Genomic DNA, 22,404 nt, shown 5'->3' on the forward strand with positions numbered 1-22,404 from the left:
CAATGGGTATGCACATTAAAATGTTTATCCAATAGATGTAACAAAACCACAGGCTTTAACAGATAAACTTTAAAAAATTCACTTCAAACACTTATTTTACTCTCTTGATTTGGATTTTGGAGTCACTAGCACTAATTTAGAATTTCAGTGATAGGATGTGTTCTCTGACTCACTTCATTCAAACACAATGCTGCCATTTGGGGGGGTGGGAGGCCAGAAAGGGGAATTTTTCTTTGTTTAAAAAGGTACAGTATTTTGGTTACTTGAAAAAGCCATAGTTGAAAAACATTCTATTTATATTTGCAACTCACTCTAATATCACCACACATCCCCCTCTTCTTTCTCAGGTAGTAAATATAATATATTAGAACAGAACTTTAGTTTCAAAGTTTCTTAACAATTTACAAGGAACAAACCTTTAAAAAGTAATGCTTTGCTTTCAACATTTTGGCCTTGTTTTTGCCTTTTTTAATGGTTTTGACCTCAAGGAAAACTAACTGGGGCTGAGGAAACAAAAAAAAATTATTTTCTTTACAGTGCTAAAGAAGCCAGTGTTCCCTGAAACAAATAAACAAAAAACAAAAGCAACACAGCCCAAATCATTCTATGAAATTTTCTCATATTAGAAATGTCCTCTACATTATTGGGTTATACAGGTGTACACACTTCTCAAAACACAGCGAACCGCACTCTCACGATCTCTGTATTTTATTGCATGTAAATTGTGGCTCAATAAAACGATTTTTTTAAATCTCTCTGCAAATCACATTTCAGTATCTGCCAATCAGTATTCCATCTTAGACCTGAATTTCTGGTAGGTCAACAATATCCTAAGGGCAAAAAGGAATTTCCTTATTCAAAAGCTACTGACACCCTGCCCCCAACTCTCCAGAACTTCCATCTAAAACCTCTCTTCACAGGGACAGTGGCCCAGATATAAAATTCCACTCACCTCAACTGACTGAGAAGGCATTTTCAGCTTGGTGAGCTTAGCTTTGGCAGGCACTTTTAAGTCGGTTTTTTCAAAGGTCTGTTGCCGGTAATCCTCCGGCAGTGGTTTCAGTTCGGGAGACTCACTAGGAGCCTGATCTTGACCGTCCATGGGCCGGACATAAGCCGTGGGCTTCTGTTGCATTGCAACGCTCTTTGAGGGGAGGGGAGGTGGGGGGAAAGACTGAGAAGGTGGCTGGGGAGGGGCCACTCCAAGGCTGGAGACTGCCATTAAACTGTCCTTAGGGGTCTCTTTGTCCCGGATCTTCACTGCCAGGTCCTTGGGAGATTTGGCATGGCAGCAGCCTTTATTGTTGTTATTGTTACTGCTGTGAACCTTGCTGCTTCCTTGCGTCCTGGGAAGAGTTTGCTGGTTGGAATGTAGAGGTGACAAAGGGGGTAATGGAGAAGGTAAAGAGGAGAGGAGGGGAGAAAGCTCCCTCTCTGGAGCTGAGTCTGCCGTCGAAGCACAGTGGTCTCCTTCGGCTCTGCGGTCACCGTTTCTTCGATGGCTAGAGCTGTACCCCTCCTGACCAAGGCGATCTTGGGCCAGGTGCTGGCTGTCCGGGGCGCCATAGCTTTTCACATGAAGACTTGGCATTGGTTCCATTCTTGGCTGTGCCACCTTTTGATTGTGGCTCATGTTACCAACAGGAAGTGGTCCAGAGGCAGGAGTGCTACCAGGCTGGTTATGGACACGGGTGTGGAAGGAGTGCGGTGGAACGCCGCTCCCCTTCTCAGGAAACAAAGGGTACCTCTGCTTTCCCGGCCTATTTTCAGAAGCATCCAAGTGATGAGTGAGAGACTTGGTACTGAGTAACTCCTTTACTTCTTCATAGTTTCCCAACATGTTCTGTATTCGACTAGATAGCTCATCTCCTTTTTCTGTCTGAAAAAAAGAAAACAGCAAAGTTAGATACTAGCGGGGGGAAATCTAAGAAAACCCAACATTTAATAAGCCATGTTACATAATGCCATTAAAAAAGAAATGCCTCCATTTAATGTGCAACATAGAATTTAACGTGCAATGCAAACTAACTCCTTGTTGAGAAGCCTGTCATGGACAAATATTACTACATACGGAAGACTAACATTACAAAAGAAAACCACAAACTTGGGCAATTTTGATTAACAAAGTTCAGGGAATTTCATATTTGTTTTCAGAAATAATCCCTAGGATAAATTGTCTTATTTTCACAGTCATGGCCATGGTTCAATTTCCCTCTCATCACAGAGTTAAATATGATGATAAATTAGACTTTCTAGCATACAATAAATACCTTGTAGGGCTCTCCAAAAAGGGGAATCTTTTCAGAAAATGCCTCTTTCTCTTGGTGAGCTTCCTGGTTGCGTCTTTCCTTCTCTCTAATTCGAAGCAGGTTTCTGTCTTCATTGTACAAGCTGTTTCAGATATCACAAAAGAACAAAAACAGTAAAATTTACCAGTATCCGCGTTGTGCTATGCATACGTACATGTTTGAGGGAGGCAAGCTAAGTCAAGAAGAAGCGATGACAGGGAAGATGATGCAAAGAAAGCATAAGTCACTCCTGGACTAAGGCTCAGTTAACGGGCTGTGGCCCTCCAGCCTCAGTTCTGGCTCCAGAAACCTAAGCATTCACTCTGGGCGACTGCCTTCGTGGCTCAGGACTGACTCCAAACCCGAGTCTTTTATAGGCAGTGGTGGAGCTGGGACAAGATTAATGATATTTTTACTTTCAGCTTGCAAACTATGGAGTAGAGGTGGAAGCTTTTCATCTGAAAGAATTAGCAGGATGTGAACATTAAAAAAGCTGTTTTCCTGGATCAGTACTGCACATTTTGGAAGATTAAAATCAAAAGGCTCATTTTGTAATTAAAAGATTACCAGGCACCCAAAACAGCATTTACTTTATACTCAGCCTATTCTACTGAATGTTCTGGCATGTAAACTCGAGATCATTTTTATTTCTCATTTCAAATGCCAAGGATGGAAAAATGCAATTTTAGATGTAAACTCTACCTACTGAGAAGTCTTATCATCCAATTGCCCTACTTAAACCACATAAAAATGGACCCTGAATCATGAGCCCTGGCACCCAAAAGGTTAAAAAGCATTCTCTAATAAGCAAAACACAAAGATGGAAACCAAAAATTGTAGTTTTAGCTAACACCCAAACTAAAAGTGGGCCTGCCCCATGTCAGCAACACAAGCTACTCCCGCCAACCCACACATGTGAGATATGAGAACAAGGAAAATAAGAACTTTGCTTCTAGGTATCTACTGAATCTTTCCCCCAACTTACTTGAATAAATAAGTAGGAAAATATTCAGTTGTCTCGTCAATATTATGTACCGTTAGAAATTCTAGCCATGATGTCAGACATACTCCCTGACCCTATATCCTGGTCTCTCTGCTCTCTCATAACTTCTCTTATTTCCTCTGACAAGAAAGAGCCTACTTACTGGTCTTCCTGCGTCCTTCACATCCTGTCCCTCTAATTTAGCCTTGTCTCCTGGAAAGAAATCCTAAAGATGGCCCTGGTTCTCATGTCACTATCATATTTAAAAACAATAAGCATTTGATGGCTCTTTACTACTGCAGAATAAACTATTATTTTTTATTGATTGATTTTAGAGAGAGAAAGGGAGGGGGGAAGAGAGAAAAACATCAATTTGTTATTCCACTTTTTTATGCATTCATTGATTGATTCTTGTATGTGCAATCTTGGTGTATCAGGATGATGCTCCAACCAAGTGAGCTACCCGGCCAGGGCAGAATAAACTCTAAATCCTTACTTTGGCAAGAAAATTCCCCCACAGTCTAGTACAGATCTACTCTAGAAATTATCCCACTCTCTTGTAGCAGGTCTGCCACATGCACCCCACTTGGCAGTATTCCCCAAACATACCCTATAAAGATGAGCCTCTTGCTCTAATCTCTATCACAAAACCCCCTTTTACTGAACGATCACCAATTCTTCCAGGACCAGCTTAGCTAGGAAGTATGATTCTCCTGCAAACCACCTCTATATTCCAGTCACACCAATCTATGCCCTGGCTCCTCAGTAACATCCTGAACTTCTAATTACAAACATTTCCTCTGCCTCTCTCAACTGTGCACCCACATTCCCAATTTTCAGCTACCAAAAAAATCTCTGCAAGTGATTCCAATGTCACCTACTCTAAAGGCTTCCTCAAATCCACTGAGTATTTTTTTTAAATATTCACCCTGGCCCTGGCCAGTGTTTCCCAGTGGATAGAGCATCAGCCCTCACATGGAAGGATCTCAGGTTTGATTCCCTGTCTAGGGCATGTATCTGGGTTGCTGGTTTGAACTCTGCCCCTGTCGGGGTGTATATGGAAGGCAACCAATCTATGTGTCTCTCTCACATCAATATTTCTCTTTCTCCTCCCCTGCCTGCCTCCCTCCCTCCCTCCCTCCCTCCCTCCCTCCCATTTTCTCTAAAAATCAATGGGAAAAATATCATTGGGTGAGGATTAACAAAACAAGACAAAATTCACTCTGGAAGACAATCTGAAGGTAGGGAGAGGCTAAGCTACCTAGTTGAATTCACTGGTATGTGGTAAATAATTATCTGCTTAGACAATCGTATCAAAAACTTTGCCTAGCCCTGAACAGTATGGCTCAGTCGGCTGGCGTGGCATCCCGTTGGAGGAGGGTTCAATCCCTTGTCGGAGTGCATATGGAAGGCAACAAATCGATGTTTCTCTCACACTGATGTTTCTTTCTCCCCTCCTTTCTAAAATCAATTAGGAAAAAAAAAAAAAAAACACAAAAAACTTTGCCTAGATCAGCCGTGGGCAAACTACGGCCCGCGGGCCGGATCCGGCTGTTCTATCCGGTTCTCTTGCTCTCCCCTCTGCTCCTTTACTTTGAATTTATATTAGTTCACACAAACACTCCATCCATGCTTTTGTTCCGGCCCTCCGGTCCAGTTTAAGAACCCATTGTGGCCCTAGAGTCAAAAATTTTGCCCACCCCTGGTAGATGATGGATAGCTCAATATAAGATTTTAAGAAAACTCTTAAAACTATGAAGTGAACAACATAGTGAAAAGGCTCAGGAGAAATTCAACCAGAAACTGGCTACAGCGAGTAGTCTTTAATAGTCAGAAATCTCTCGTGCATCACACAGACTTGCTTCTGGGGGATAATAGCACAATGGGCATGATGACCATTCAAGAATTCCTTACAATTATTTTATGATTTTGGTAATTACTCTTGTTGCCTCGAAAATTATGTAACATTAACACACAACCATGGCAGCCAAGTAAGAGGGCTGATCAGGAAATAACTTCTTTTCCTTCAAACTTGCTTTTCAGCCTATTTGTTTGCAGGGCAGGGCGGGGCATGAAACTGTCTCTGAGCAACCTGAACTCCAAGCTTCTTCCCCAAAGCTACCTGTAGTGGACCAGATCCCAAGGCATCTGCTTTGCCCCTCTTTCCAGACTATGCTGGTTACAACAGTGTAGTCCCTGAAGCTTTATTCACTTGTGAGTGTTTACACAGTTTGGTTCTGCTTTATAACATAGTTTTTCCCACGTCTGAGTAACTGCTACTTTTGTCTCAGAAAAGGGAACCCCAAATGGCAAAATTCTCAGTTCCAGACTGAAAAGCAAGTACCTCAACCATCAGGTTGCTCGGGTTCCTCAATTTTCCTGCCACGTCCACACACATCTTTTAAGAAAAGCTACACTGATTTAAAATTACTAAACTATTTCTAAATCAATCAGCATCAGTTCCTAACACACTTCTACATTTCCATTCTAAAATAATAAAAACTGCTACAGAAATAATGAGAAAACCCCAATTTTACAAAATTTCTAACACTGCCTTTCTTGCTATGTGATTCAAAAACCGTGCCTCCCACAGGGAGGAAGTCCTGTTAAATTAAGGATTCTGGTTAATTAAGGTTTTACTTCAATTTGTTTAAAAAAGCATTTAGCCCTAGGTGGTTTGGCTCACTGGATAGAGCTTTGGCCTGTGGATTCAAGGGTCCCGGGTTTGATTCCGGTCAAGGGCACATGCCGGGTGGTGGGCTCCATCCCCAGTTGAGGGCGTGCAGGAGACAGCTGATCAACGATTCTCTCTCATCATTGATGTTTCTGTCTCTCTCTCTCTCCCTCTCCCTTCCTCTCTGAAATCAATAAAAACATAAAACAAAATGTTTAACCCACACCAGGATTTTATTAGTAGACGTAATAAATACTATGCCAATTTTAAAACAGACATTGAACCTATTTTTTTTTTCTTTATTCACCATTCCCCTTCAACTGAAAAACCCAAAAATAGTCAGGTGAGTAAAGATAAATGAGCGTCACTGGTAGGATGAGTTTTCTGAAGCCTAGACCTTGAGAGAAACTCACTCTCACCCACACTGATGGGCAACTCCCTGTTGGCCTCACTCACCAAGGCTCCTCCTGGGCAGGCAGAGGAAGGCAGAACAGGAAGTGCCATCCACAGATCCCAGGACTATATAAGGTAGGCTGTGAGCACTCTTTCTTCTGGGTTGCCTAACTTCTCCTTCTAACAGGGTTTTGCCAGTTGTCCTAGGTAGTTTTCGGATTTATTGGGCTTTTACTTATTTCCAAGTTTGCAATGGTTTAAGAAATGGTTTGGTAAAATGAGTAGGCAAATACATTCATGAGTATTTTCCTTTTTTAGTTCCATTTTGAAATCAGGGGAAACATAAATTTTAAAAATCATGACCACAATTCACAGCATGAGTAAACCATTGTTCAACCTCTACATACACATCATTGTTTTTAAAACAAGGTGCAAGCAGGGAGAAGGTGGATGGAAAATTTTTAAATGGGGGATTTTAGGAAGCAGTAAATGTCCTACACGATTCACAGACTCTGTAATTACCATTGAATAATTACAAGTTGTCTATTGCTTCATTTAATTAAAGGCTTTTTTTTTTTTCCTGGTGTGAAGGAAAAAATGCATTCTTGCTCTCACAGGATAACCTCACCAATATCAGCCTTGTCAGACCCTCTCTCTCAATGTCCCACATGGAACATAGTGAGTTACAAGTCCCACAGAGCACTCACTGCATTAGATAAGAGGTTATCAACCTTTAGTGCACATCAGAATCAACCAGGGGGCTTGTTAAAACATGGATTGCAGAGACCAACCCCCAAAGTTTCTGAGTCAGTGGATCTGATGTTGAACAAGTTTCTAGGAGATTCTGAGGACTACACGAGAATACCCTCTTTCTGGGCTGTATGTTTCACTTTAGGCTTACCAAAACACCATAGCAATGATAACAGCAGCTGCCTGGCCAAGACTGCCACCACTTAGCATCTGTTATTCAGCTGGCCCTGATTTAGGCACATCAAATGTGTCCTATTTAATTTCTAGGACTCTGTGAAAGGGGGATTATTAACTCCATTTCCCAGATGGAAAAAAAAAAAAAAAAAGCTCAGATTAATCTGGAAATAGATGGTAAATCTGAAAATTCAAAGGCAGGTTTGCCTGGCACCAAAGCTTATTTTCTCAACCTTGGTCTGCAAAGAGCTTTCAGGCTGCGCAAAATAAAGCAACGACAAAGGCGTGCTAAAGTGTGGTAACTCACAATCACTCGTAATTCCTTATGATCCTTAGTCTCAAAGAGGCACACAGCCACAATCCAGGTAGTATCCTTGCCAGTGGAGCAATCTCAGAGCATAAAAGATATGTTTGGTTAAATGTATCTACACAGGTCTGTCTTTGCCTAAGGACCTCAATAAGAGGGATGGCCAACAACATGAAGTTGCTTATCAACTTATAAAAACTATGCTACAATCCTTAATTTTTTTCATTTATCGATTTTAGAGAAAGAGAGAGGAAGGAGGGAGGGCAGGAGGAAGAGAGGAAAGGAGGGAAAGAGGGAGGGAGAGAGAATGATGGATTTGTTTTTCCACTTATTTATGCATTCACTGGTTGATTCTTGTATATGCCCTGACCGAGAAAGGAACCTGCAACCTTGGCGTATTAGGACAATGCTCTAATCAACTGAGCAACATAGCCAGGACCTTGCAATGCTTATTTTAGAATCTTTTTAAAAATTTACAGATGAGGTCAATGACTCCATAACAACCTCTGAATTCACAAGTCATTTCTAATGTGCAAAGGGGCTCTTTACATTAGTTTCTTTCAAGGACAGGCTGTAAATAAACTTGCACCAAAGTAGCCATTATATGCCCGATACTGGGCTCTGCTCCCATTATGTCTGGCTGGCTGACAAAGGCCATGTTCCTAGGGCCTCAATGCCAGCTTTCTGGTCAGCCCAGGAGTCCCCACTTGGGGAGCAAAAACATCAGTTCACATGGTGATTTGCAGCAGCAGACTGCATACAAAACAAGTCCACGTGCTGGTGCGACCCAAGGGAGGGTGCAAAGTCTGACCACAGAAAATACTTTTAGAGAATATCATATACTACTAACTGTCTACCATCTGCAAAGTTCAACACTAATGCATCAAAAAGATCTCTGCAAAATGCATCAAACCACCTCTACCACATTTTTTTAAAGAAGTGAACTAGAAAGACTGATGGGGGACACCACAGACTTCAGTTTCCAGTGCCTGGTGAGAGCAGTGGCATGTGAGACTCACCCTGCAGAACACAAGTGCCCACACCATTACTAAGGTGGACTGCACCACAGATGTCTTTGAAGACAGAATGCCACCACTCTGTAACTCAGCACAGGAGCCTGGAAATCTAAAACATGCCAGCTTGCTCTCATGTTCAGAGAGGTGGTGAAACTCCTGAGGAATTCAGAGCTGCCCATTCAGCCCCTGAATGCAGTCATTTAGTCAGCCCCATGCTGCGACCTGTCAGGGATCATTTACTGGGGCTTTTCAAATGCTCTGGGAGGATGTGTGAAAACACTGTGGTAAGGTGAAGAATCAGAGCTCTGAAAAGATTGGTGAAGTGGGCCTCCCTTTTCTCTGTCCCTTGCACTAAAAAGGAAGAACCCATGCACAGGGAGAAGACAGTAACAGGAAGGCCTGCATTGGGCTTGCGATGTGGGCAGCATCCTGGCTTTGTGACCCTTAGGCTGTAAGCACCTGAAGCACCTTCTTCAGGCTGGAGCCCATGGACCCTGCTGCTAATCTAGGTTAGCCATGCAGGATCGCCGAATGCCACTAACGCTTCCATGGCAACTCTGGCCCACGGGGCAGGCTGTGCGCAGCTGACTACCCATTTATCACCCTTGACTGGTCACTTCACACAGACCTTTCTCTGATAGATGTGACCAAGTCTCTCTAGAACTCACATTTAAAAGTTTATGTCTAAAATAAGTAAGTGTATATATATATATGTGTACACTCACATACATTTAATTCTCTCTTGGAGGATAGCGTGTGATTTCTCCTGTGTATTTATCTTCGGAAGCATGGAAGAGACATTGGCAGGGGAGAATTTTAAAATCACCAGTGCACATTAATTATGGACAAGAATGAGTCTTTTTTTTTTTATTGTTTTAGAGGCACTAGGCCATTCTGATTTGAACATACAAAGGAGAGAGCAAAACATAAAACTCACACGCTTTCACAAAAGTTGGGCAACCCTGGTTAGAGAGTGGTGACAGAAGTGTCGCAAAAGGACAGCAGGCTTGGGTTTGTACTGGTTGCGCAAGTGACTTTTTTATTTTGGAAGCCACTCCTGTGGACTTTTTAACTCCATCTTCTGGCCTTTTGTGTCCATGTTCCTCTACCCCCACAACCTAACATCCAGAGAACATTCTTCACACGTGGGCTTTATGAAAAAATGTCAATGTACTTCAAAGCACAAAGTTAGTTTTTATCATTAGACTGCATGACTCATAAATACAATTGAAACAGAAGAAGTCAAAGTGGCTCCATGTCTGAAGGCAGAGAAATGCTGCTTCAAAAACATGAAGAACTTCTCCCTCGCTGGAAAGAATTCACAACAGGCCTTCTCATAATAAAAATCACTCAGCTAAATCTTCCAATGACTTTATCCTTATTACTTCCCCCATCACCCAACACACACAATATAAAGGGGGGGAAAAATCAGAGACTTAACCCTAACACACTATCTGATTTTATTTAGAAAATAAATACCAGCCAAGTCAAATGACAAAATACCACCATGTCACAGCTGCTTTCCTGGAGGAGCTCCCAGGGGATCGTCTCAAAGTGACAGCTTGCTTTGCTGCTCACTTCTGCTTGTCTCAGACCTCAGCCTCATTATAATACTGAAATAGTTACATTTGACTTCATTTTGCAAACTTAAATCAATCTTTAAGATATTTTACATACCTGAAAGGCATACTATGAGTTTTAAATTGAAACAGACTCTACCTGGGCAAACTTTCTTTATGTGGCATAAATTCTAACAAGAGATGTGTTAATTACCTTTCAAAATGAACTTGCCAGGCACTAATGATTGCATATTACTATGGAGCAAGGGTCTGAAAGGATACACTTTACAAAACTCTATCAAGGAGTACCTGATTAGGGTTGGAGGAGGTCGGTAGTTGTGTGGTGCTTTAGGGAGTACTTTGTTTAAACATTCTGTTTTAACCTTTTCACAATAAAGGTCTTCATTTATTATCTGTGTAGTTAAAAGTTCCAATTAAAAACAAACAAAAAGCCTCATATACATATAACATCATCAGTATCAGAGGTAGAGAAATATGCAATGTTGATCATTTGGGAGTAACTCTCACTGGAACCTCTGGAAACGGATTTTGGACCCTGGACTCAATATTAGGTCATTACTAAATAATAACTTTTGACCCACCTGCATGAAACAGTGCACCAGAGACTACCTTCCAAAGTTTAAACACCAGCCGCTACTGTCTTTTAATAGTAGTCTCACTATAACCCATTTTGTTTCTCTTACTAGGACATAGAAATATATGTTGAGAGGCATTTTTAGCCTCTAGATGGAAAAGCATAAGAACCTGTCCTCCTCATCAATTGATCTTAAAGGGGAGGGGGGGAAATGTGTGGGTGGGGATACACAGCCACAAAGGAGGATGAGGGAAAGCAGTCCAATGAGCTAATGCATTCCCATGTGCAGTACATCAAGTCCCTTACTGTCCTAACACATTTTAAGAATAAAAACCTAGTGCTGACAGAGGAAGGCCAACATGCAAATGACACAATTACACAAAGTACACCAGTGAAAAAAATCACTCTTGACCTCAAGGCTTTGACAATCTGTAGCTACGAGTTAATAAAAATATTTGTTTTTAATGTAACTTGAAATGAGAACATAATGTTACTGACAAATTCCAGAAAATCCAGTCCCTCAGAAATATTCCCTAAAATGCTGACAAGTACTTACTGGCAGTTACTTGAAAGGACATACAGAAATTACCCCCTATAGTGGCAACAGGCTCATTAGAGATAAATCTGCCACCTGACTAGTTATTTATGTCTCCCCCTTTAGTTATAAGGGTCCCTGGTGATCAGAGCCACCTCTGACCGCCTTCTCTGTTGGACTGCTCACTTGGCACCAACCAGAAACACGGGCAGAAGCTGCTGGCTCTTGCCCTGCAAGTCTGGTCTGTAGTGGGATCAGCCAGAGCACTGGACACATCACCAGGCCATCCTTAACGCACACGCTGCTGGCCTGACCCTGAAGGACCACACCACATATCTATAAATACTAAGGTAGGTGAAATTTGTATCATTACAGAAAGCTGTGGTCACAGACTAACAAAGAATGTAGGGAGGTGGGAAGAGATTAACCAATGAACGTATATGCATATATGCATAACCCATGGACACAGACAATAGTGCGGGGGGGGGGGGCGGAGGGAGAGGGATAGAGGGGATTAAAGGGGGGTACAGGGGACATCTGTAATACTTTCAACAATAAAGATAAATTAAAAAAATAATGTAGACAAACAAGCTGCAAGTTTTGTCTTCTAATTTTTATTTATTTTTTTGTTAATCCTCGCCTGAGGATATTTTTCCATTGATTTTTAGGGAGAGTGGAAGAAAGAGAGGGAAAAAAATTGATGTGAGAGAAACACATCGACTGGTTGCCTTCTGAATGTGCTTGACCAGTGCCCAGGTCTGGGAGGAGCCTGCAACTAAAGTACGTGCCCTTGACCGAAATCAAACCTGGGACCCTTTGGTCCGAAGGCCGGTGCTCTATCCACTGAGCAAAACCAGCTAGGGCAAGTTTTTTTTGTTTTGTTTTGTTTTTTTTTTAAGCTTGCCTTATTTTATTCGTACTCAACTTTTAAAAATAATTGTGGCATTAAATTGATTAAGCATCCAAAATTCAAACAGGATTGTGTGTACACTTCTCACCTGGAGCATGGCCCCAACAGGCTCCTTATCCTGGGCTCTCCAGCTCCACACCACTGTCTCTCTGAACTTTCTAAAAATCACAAATCTAATCTTGTTATTCACCTATTTACAACTTTTCTGAGCTCCCTGCTGCCTACAGGATTCAAGCTGATGGGTAGGTATACCAAGCAATGGCCTTTACCACCTGGCTTCCACTTACCTAACCCTCCTGGAGGGTCCACTCATTGCCATATCTCTCGACACTTTGAGCACAAGGACCTGGGAAGCTGGGGGAAAATACAGCCCTTCTCTCTGCCAGTTCCCTAATGAATTCCTAGCTTGACTTTCAAAATTTCCCAAAATACCACTGCCTCTAGCCTCAACCTCCACTCTCACTTCCCATCTTCTGCTGTGAACAATTTCTCTGGGATACATCTGTTCTTACAGATCTGTCCATGTGTACATTTACAAATATGAGATGGACAATTTTCCTTATTGGTCAGTGAGCTACTTAAAGGCAAGGACTATTCCTGCTTAGCAAAAAGTGATGCTTAATACTATACATTTTTGACTGAAATTATTACAGTTGACCCTTCAACAACACAGGTTGGTACTATGTAAGTCCACTTATATGCAGACTAGAGGCCCAGTGCATGAAAACTCATGCACTGGAGGAGGGGGCCCTCACCCCCGGCCTGCCCCCTCTCACATTCCGGGAGCCCTTAGAGGCAGGAGGCAACCCGGTGATCAGGGGAAGGCGACGCCCCTATCACACCTCTGCTGCTGCCACTGCCGGCAGTGCAAGCCTCAGCCGGCCCTGGTTACCTGAGCCTCGGCCGGCCCTGGGTGGCTGGAGAGCCACCATCCGAGGCTTTAGGGAAGTCAAGAGTCACATGTGATTTTCAACTGCTCAGGAGGTCGGTGCCTCTAATCTCCATACTGTTCAAGAGCCAACTGTATATTCAAACATTACTCAATTTCAAACAACCCAGAATTCTCCTGAACCCTGCAGGTCTTATTATTTGATGATAAAATATGACTCATTGTCTGATACCTAAAGCTGATTTTACCAGCCTGTTGTACTCATCAAATGACTCAAACCCAGAAGGAAGCTGACATCACTCTCTCATAGGTCAGCCACGAAAGCTACCTTACTAATAACAATGCATGTCCATCAGCTAATGCTACAGGTTTTACTCTTCAGTTTGCCATACTTATTAGTCATAAAAGCCCAAGTATACCAAAAAGAAAAGAATGTGGGGCAACATTTATAGCAAATACACATTTAATTTTAAATCAATAAGATTCAGAACAATATTAATAAACCGTCTCTAGGATTAAAACAGCTCAGCCTAGCGAGGCTCAGGTTGAGCATCAAACCATGAACCAGGAGGTCACGGTTCGATTCCTGATCAGGGCACATGCCCGGGTTTTAGGCTCGATCCCCAGTGGGGGCATGCAAGAGGCAGCCGATCAATGATTCTCTCTCATCATTGATGTTTCTATCCCTCTCTCCCTTCCTATCTCTGAAATCAATAAAAAGATATTGAAACAAAAAATTAAAAACTTCAATAACAAAAATCCCACAATGAAATATTTCTACATGCTGCTAGAAATGCATCGTGGGGGAAAACAAAGAAACTACAAGACCTAGAGTGGTAATTTTAAAATGCACCTCAGGCCCTAGCTGGTTTGGCTCAGTGGATAGGGCATCGACCTGCAGACTCAAGGGTCCCGGGTTCGATTCCAGTCAAGGGCACATGTCCGGGTTGCGGGCTCGATCCCCAGTGCAGGGTGTGCAGGAGGCAGCCGATCAATGATTCTCTTTCATCATTGATGTTTCTATCTCTCTCTCCCTCTCCTTTCCTCTCTGAAATCAATAAAAAATATATATATTAAAAAAATAAAAATAAAATGCACCTCAGATTATATGGTTCCTTCCACTGCTGAAAGCCCTCGAGAGGCTTCCCTTAGCCTTTAAAATTCAAACTCAGAAGCCCGGCCTATAAGGCCCCATCCCCAGCACACCTCTTCTTAATTGCTACCTCCCCAATATATTCCCCTCCCGCTGCCCTCCCTCAAATACTAGCCACACTGGCCTTTGCATGCATGGAATAGTTGGAGCTGCGCAAGCTGGGTGCTGCTGATCCCAGTCTGGATGCTCCACCCTTACAGGATGTTATCACTAATATCTCAGGTTAGAAAAATCAACTCCTCAGGGAAGTCCCAGAGCTAACTGGCCACTTTGCCCCACCAATAGGAGCTGTCTAACACTTACCCTGCTTTATCTCTCTTTATCACTATCTAAAATTATCTTGGCTATTCATTTATCTGTTTAAACTGGCTTCCCCACACTCACCTCTAGGAAGAATTTACAACCTGCAGAAGGTCGGCCACCTTTTCTGTCTTGTTCCTCACTATCTGAGAAATACTAACCCATTAGGCTAATAGGAGATTGGTCAAATGGATGGAATTCTGCATACAGAGGCAGAGACTCTAGTAGTGGTTTCTTTTTATTTTAATCATGAAATTTGAAGTTAACAGAAGCATTTTCAAAAGGCAGTATTTTTTTTTAAAAAAAAAACTAGGCAGTTATGAACATCCTATAAATAACTGATTAAGACATCAAATTTAACTGCCATACATAAAGCAAGAGAAAAATCATTTCCAAATTCATCTAGTGTCTCATGAGACTGCTGCAATGTTCCTAAAGAGATTAAAAGAAGAGGGGGAAGGGGGAGGCAATTATTTTTTCAAGAAATTATTCAAGGCCCTGGCCAGGTAGCTCAGTTGGTAAGTGCGTCATCCAGATACCCCAAGGTTGCAGGTTCAATCCCTGGACCAGGGCACATACAAGAAGCAACCAATGAATGCATAAATAAGTGGAACAACAAATCAATGTTTCTCTCTCTCTTTAAAAAGGGGTTGTTTGTTTTAAAGAAGAGACTAATTCTATAGTCATAATAAATCAAATATACTAAGTGGATTTTGTCACTTAACAGCTTAAGCACCAGATAATGCCCAGCATACACCAAACTGAATAAAGTATATTCTATAGAACAGCTTGGAAACCTGTACAGTATTTACTGTTCCAAAAGGAAGGGTCCCTCCCACTGACTGAACTTCTAACACACATTCCAGAGAACCAATTGCACCACATACGATAAGAAGAACCGTTTGAAACTGGGCCAATGCACCAAGCATAGCTTCAGCCAGAACAAATGCTCAGCATTTAGACTTGCAACAGCAAAAAGCAACAGGAAAAGGCTTACACTTGGAAAATGAAAGGAAAAGCAATGTCTGTATATTGATAAGAATAGTGGGGAATAAAAGGATAACAAGGAAACTGGTAAGGTGCAATTTATTTCTCTAAAGAAGAAAACATTAGGAAACTTTTTTTTTAAATGAATGAATAGAGACCCATCAACACATTTTTCAGTTACTGAACAAACCAAATAAATAAAATTGTAGGGCTCCTCCTCTATCCATTTAATGAAGTTCATTCCATTATGGGAGCATATATCTAAAACTAAATTCAAGGATCCTCCATTCCCCCAAAAAACACACCGCCTCTAGTAGTAGAAACCACTGCCAATTATATTTTAAACATAGTGAAACAAGCTTCTATACACACACATACTTTTTACCGCCGAGAAAGTTATTTTTTAGGCTCTAACAAACACATGGACATAAAAACACAGAAATCTAATCTTATTTGCATCTTATGCAAAACAGACAAACTGCAAGAACTGTTCAATATAATGTTTTTACAGAATTATCAGCATTTTCTTTACATCCTTATAGTTATCTCTCCTCAACTGCACATCACACTTGTTTTCACAGAAAGAATGCTTAACGTCATAAAAAGTAGAGGCAGTCTCATTATTCTTATTCTATTCCACTTCATTCCACAGACGTTTCAAGTAGGAAGAACAGGGAGATTGTTATAGGAGAAGGAAGCTGGAAACATATATTGGCATTTCATATGGCAACAAGCAACAATTACATGTTTCTAAATATTCTCATTTTCATCATAACCCCAGCTTACCTCCTACCACTCACTATAACTGGCATCTCCTGAAAGCTAAACAGTAAGTCATTGTTTTTCTGGAGAAGTCTTCCTTCATTTTGACCTCTGCTAAGCGGTGTTATGAAGCCTTACAAAGCTTGTCAGGATTCTTTGGGCTGGATTTTGGCCCAGCCATGAATATTTATATGAAGAATATATTATCTTTTCCCCATCACTGCCAACAGGCAGTATGCTTGCATAAAACAAAGGGTATTTATCCAACTTAATAAAGTATTCCTCCACCTTTTTCAACACTTATAACTGGAATCTGAGAGTTTAATTTAAAAAGATAAAAAATAAACTTTGGGATTTTGAGAGATTGTGTCTTTATAATGCTTTCAATTTTTCATTTTTAACTCTTTGCAAAGCAGAGGCTAATACATCTATTGTAATGAAACATAGCAAACATTCAAAATTACCAAGTATACTGATAATTTATATTAAACAAGGACCACTGATTGTAAATATTATTTATTCCACTTAAAGTTATTTAAGGGCATGAATAATCTATACTTTTCTATAGCCCAATTCAAGATTTTAAGCCTCACATCTATTTGTTTCCAGTAAGTAGACGCCCTCCTCTGTATGTGCTAGACCTAAGGAGGGCCCACAATCTAGTGGAGAAACAAACAAAAGGGGGGAGGGGTACTTCTAAGAGTGATAGTAGAGGTTGGTTACAAGTGCTAAAAATCAGTAGAGAAAAGCACGAAGTCTAAATGGAGGAGCCTGGGATGATTTAATTAAGAGAGGTGACATCTGAGCTTGAAGGATGAGCAGAAGTTTGGAAGAGAGAAAGGGGCCCCATGTCCCTGCTGACAAAGCTTTAAAGTCACAGAGGAGTGACCACTCACCATGGGGTGCTTGCACCCACTTTACCTCACCCCCCAACTTCAAATTTCTCCAAAGAACCCTTGGTAATGTGTGGGGATGACAGTCTTTTGCAGCCATCCGCTCCACTGGGCTGGCCTGGAGCCTCTATGGTCTTTTAGGGCAGCAATCACCTGAGAATGGTCTGTGGACTTTCCTAGCCTGAAACAATGATCTCAAATTAGTTTGCATGTGGAAAACTGTCAATTTTAGAAAAGGAACACGGTGGGGATGTCAAAGTTTAGAATGCAAATGGACTTAACTGTGGCAATCACAAAGCAAAACTGATTGCTCCTCCCAAGCCTTCTTTCCTCCTCACTGCCCTAAAGAGCACAGCCTGGCTGCCCACAGAGCACCAGCCCACTCATCACGGATTCTCACTGTGCAATGTCTGGCCTGACATTCTAATTCAAACGATTTTACACTATTTCAAGACCTCCATGTGTCAGTCCGTTTGCTGAAGCAGCATTCAAAATTCCACGATTAAAAAAAGTTCAGCAATAAATTTAAAAAGAACATTTAGTTGAACACCCCCACTCCAAACTTTCTTAATTTCCTGACCTGCTTGGTCCAGAAATTTCAGACATGTAAGTAAAATTAGTTAATGGAGGGTGAGGCTACCAGTGACAAGAAGGGGGGAGGGCGGGGGGGGGGGGCGCGGCGTATTTTTAAACATTCCTGTTTGAATGAATATTGATCAATACTTAAATTTTGACCTAAAAATGGACTAGACCAGGGGGTGACAAACTACGACCCATGAGCCAAATCTGGCCCAACTGTTTTTTGTAAATAAAAATGTATTGGCACACAGCCCTTCCCATTCGTTTACATGCTGTCTACGGCTGCTTTGGTCTTAGATCTGAGGAGCTGAATAGTTGCAAAGTTGAGTAGTTGCAACAAAGACTCATGAGCGGTGAAGCCTAAAATATTTACCATCTGGCCCTTTCCAGAAAAGGTCTGTCAAGCCTGGACTAGGCCTTATATTATTAAGAAAGAGAAATAGAAGGTGAATTTTAAAGTTCACTTTGAAGTGCTTCATTTTAAAGGAGTGCAGTGCAGACTATTTCTGATATAATTTCTGCTGGAATATATCAGTGTTTCAGTAACACCAAATTTCTTAACAGCTGTCCTTACAGGTGGGGAGTTGAAAAATCTCCATTCTCATCTCTATCTAATTTTAATGCCTTACTCTCTTATTCCAAAAGTTGGCATAATGCATGGCTAGTGATGACTAGTGTGCCAAGCTGGCAGCCTTCAGGTTCTAGTGCCACTCTCCATATGGATGTTATCTAATAACTGTAGGAGACTTAACTTTCCCATCTCTAATACAATGTCTGGCCTAAAGGTCAACAGCCTCAAAGGGGCTGTGGAAAGAGTGTGTTGGGCCTGGCCAGAGTGGCTCAGGTAGTTGAGTGTCATCCTGTGCGCCAAAAGGTTGCCATTCCCAGTCAGGGCACATAGCTGGGTTGCAAGTCCAATTCCGGTAGAGAGGCAGGTATGGAAGGCAACCAATCAATGGTTCTCTCTCACATTGATGTTTCTCCCCCCCCCCCCCCTTTCTCTCTCTAAGCATGTCCTCCTCAGGTGAGGATTAGAAAAAAAATTTTTTAAATAAAATAAAGAAGAGTGTGTTGGTAGAAGTTGGGGAGATGTGTGAGGCATAAAAATCATTCCAGTCCCTGGCTCCAGCTACACTTCAATGGAATCATGGCTTCACACCACAGATCTTTATAATTTTAGCATGAAATAAATGGAAAAGAACAGGACATGAGGGAGATGGCAGAGCCGAGAAAACATTAGGAGAAGCTCCGGGATTAAACACTCCCAAGGCACAGCGAGTCCATCCAACTTCCCTGAGCTATCCACTCCAGGAGGCGGGTGTGGTTTTCGGAAAATATGAAGAATTAAGCCTGTGGCTGCTATTAAAGGTCAGAACTTGCTGTTCTTCAAATGTCCCGGTTCTTTGGAAGTCTGGTGAGAGACTGCACCACTATATTTGATACCTTTATTGAAATAAAGGACACCTGTCAGGTTGACAGTGCAAGGAAACAGGCTGACAGCACTGATCACATTAAACTGAGATCTTCACATGGAGGAGTGAACCTCTGAGACATATTTATGTCTATTCCTTAGAATTTAAGACCTCCTAGGAGATTCTGCACTAATTAAGGTTGCTACCCCCTCTCTGCCCTCAGGGGATGCTGCTTCCCTTACAAGTCTGGCCTAATCAGACTCAATATGCCCTAAAAATGCAATGGCTGAGAAAGGGCTGGAACATTTACATTAGACTTTACCAAAAGCTGCAGGATCACAGAATAGAAATAAACAGGTAACATGCAACAGGATAATTTGCCTGAGGGGTTAAAATTTACTCACTTCATTTGGGGCCCCTGGTTACCTATAGATCCACTCCCTGCCAGGTTACTTGGGATGGCATTCCATCACCCAGACTTCTCTCATCCTGGCCCAAGAGAAAGGCTCCGAGAGCCCTGGATCCACCCATGCAGGACAAGCGACATCATCGAAGTCCACCTCCTTCAGGAGAGACCCTGCCTCCCTACTCATGATTTCACAGCATAACCCTGGAAAAAAGCAACCCAATTCTCTTAGCATTCCTCTAATTATTAATACAAGCACTCTTAAAGTAGCAGGGGTGGCTTAGTTATATTCTGTCACATGCAATTACTGTTACACACCTCCTCTCCCCTCCCTACCCCCGGAAAAAATGAGGTCTTAAAGAACAGAGAGGGGTCTCTACACCCCACAAAGTGTCTTCACTGGAGGAAGGGCTAATTCCAAAAATAAAAAATTTATCATTAATTATTTTGGAGTCAGACTCGCGTTTTCTAATCACTTTAAAAAGAAGGCTTTGGTTGTTTTAAAGAAAGCAGTCACCATATCCCTGGTCACAGAAAGAAGAAATCTTACTTTGTAATAGTCATGAGAGCTGCCATTTTAAAAAACAGTATTTAATATATGTTAGGAGGGTAAAAATCCGAGAAACTCAATAAAGCAATCCAAGAGAATTATTAGCAAGAGACAACCTGGGTAAACAAAAATGTACTTTAATTCAAAGGTTTTTGCCTGAGACCTCAAGAAATTACCTAAATGATCTCTACAAAATGAGATATTACCAAGCACATACAATTTATCTTACAATTTTATTTTATTTTTTTTTCATTTATATAAAACCTTCATTTATTTATGCATCTTATGTATAAGAAGTAAAGTAATAGGTTCAACAGTAATTTTTACAAAACACTCATGAAAACATTGAAAAGACACAGAAGTTAAAATAGTATATAGTGACAAAAAGCAGGTTAGTGTTGCCTGGGGCCAGGAAGGAGCAGGATATAGGAAGAGTTATCACAAAGAACACGGGGAAACTTTGTTTTTTGTTGTTTTTTTTTAAATAACCCAATTTTATTTTATTTTATTTTTTTTTAATTTTATTTTTTTTAATTGTTTGAAGTATTACAAATAGTAGTACATATGTCTCCTTTTTTTTTTTTCCCTTCCCCATTGACCTTCCCCCGGCCTCCCCTTCCCCCCAGTTATCTTACAATTTTAAAAAAATAGAAATGACATCTTAAATGGAGAAAAATAAAACAGAAATGTGTATATTTAGTTTTCTTCTAACCGTTGTCCCACATACACACCAAAGAATAACCCTAAGATTAGTTCTATATCTTTATAGGGGTTTGGGTTACACTGACATACACCCTCAAAAGGTTATAAGTACACCTAAAGCTTATGCATTTCGTGGCACATAAATTTTATGGTAACAGGGGAAAAAAAAGTAAATACTTAACTTTTAATGACATACTGATACCTGCAACTTATGTAAGCACAGAAGAGAGATTAATGAGTGGATACAGCAGTGAAGAGATGAACAGGTATATGGTAATCCTCCTATATAATAAAAGGCCAATATGCAAATTGTCTCCTCAACTGGGAGTTCAACCAGGGGCGAGACCAGCCTGCCAACTGCCCATGGCCCCTCCCCCTGGCCGGCCCTAACCCCGATTGCACCCCCTCCCCACCAGGGTGGCCAGCCGGACCCCACCCATGCATGAATTTGTGCACTGGGCCTCTAGTGCAAGTATAATAAAGCATTAATAACATAACCTGGGAATAAAGCTTTTAGCTGTGAAATTCTTCTTTCAACTTTTCTGACTATTTGAAAATTTTCATGACACAATGCTAGGGAAAAAAACCCCACAAGAATAAACCAGTAAACACAGTGGGATCTGGGAGCTTGCCCACCTTTCCATCAGACACAACTAGACACTTCTAGTTAAATCTACAAGTTTTATCAGAAAGGATTAAGTTGGAAGCACAAATTCCTCTATCAAACAGCACAGCTGGCCTTGGGAAGGAAAGGAGCTCAAGAGCAGTCTTGAACTCTCAAGCCGCACAATTTCATCTGCTGCTGGCAGAGTGAAACAGTGTGGGCGTATGCGTGCCTGCTGCAGGAGTGTTATCTGTGAGTGCACACTGGGCAAAACCTTACCTCACTCCTTTAAAATCCTGCTCTGGCTTCTGCTCCGTGCTCTACTGAAAAACTGCAGGTGGCCTGGTGGATACACACTCTCAGGAGGAGGAAGTTTCAGCTCCCTTCTGGAAAGCTCTCAGGACAATCTCCTTAGCAGCCACCAAGAAGACTTAATTTACCTTTCCCTCTTCCCTCCTCCCATCTTCATCTTTTAAAATAAATAGTTGCTTTTTCCTATTTGAGAACTAGGTTGCTTGTGAGGTTTTGGAAAAGTAATCTTTTCTGATTCTTGTCCTATTTCTTCATGTACTGATTTAGTACCACCTCCAGAATCACATTTCTTTCTTCATATTTCAAAGTGTTTTTCCTGAAGTCCTTCCCTGCAAAATTACCAGGTCAGAAAGCTTTGGGCTTTAAGGAGGGCCTGGTTCTACGGTTCTGGTTTTCGTAGTTTGAACTGCATCTGATATACAAAAGGCCCTGATTTCAGAAACACGTTTTACACAGCTGAATCTGTAATACAATAGGTGGTTACCATATACCTAGCAATCTTCCTCCCTGCATGTTTTCTCCCTTGAACTAGTCCAGAATGCTGCTGCAATCAACCTCTTCCCTGCCAGATACCTTAAGGCCCCTTGTCACTCAGAATTCTTTCCTCCCAGCTTCAGAAGGCTCTCTGCTAATGGGCCCTCCTCACCTCTGACCCCACTATCACCCTCTGCT

The 22,404-nt window shown here is 41.5% G+C and overlaps 1 protein-coding gene across 2 annotated transcripts in view; it reads right to left on the reverse strand.

The window, feature by feature from the left end:
- Positions 1 to 22,404, reverse strand: part of AFF1 (ALF transcription elongation factor 1) — a 194,984-nt gene that overhangs the window by 88,560 nt on the left and 84,020 nt on the right. For both annotated transcript variants that reach the window (XM_080643431.1, XM_080643432.1), the window contains 2 exons: positions 2,271 to 2,391; positions 953 to 1,879 (listed from right to left, as the gene is read on the reverse strand). In XM_080643431.1, coding sequence (XP_080499557.1) covers positions 953 to 1,879; positions 2,271 to 2,391 — 1,048 coding nt within the window. The remainder of the gene's footprint in view (positions 1 to 952; positions 1,880 to 2,270; positions 2,392 to 22,404) is intronic.

This window comes from Plecotus auritus (assembly GCF_963455305.1).
Source record: "Plecotus auritus genome assembly, chromosome: 1".
Taxonomy (NCBI): Eukaryota; Metazoa; Chordata; class Mammalia; order Chiroptera; family Vespertilionidae; genus Plecotus; species Plecotus auritus.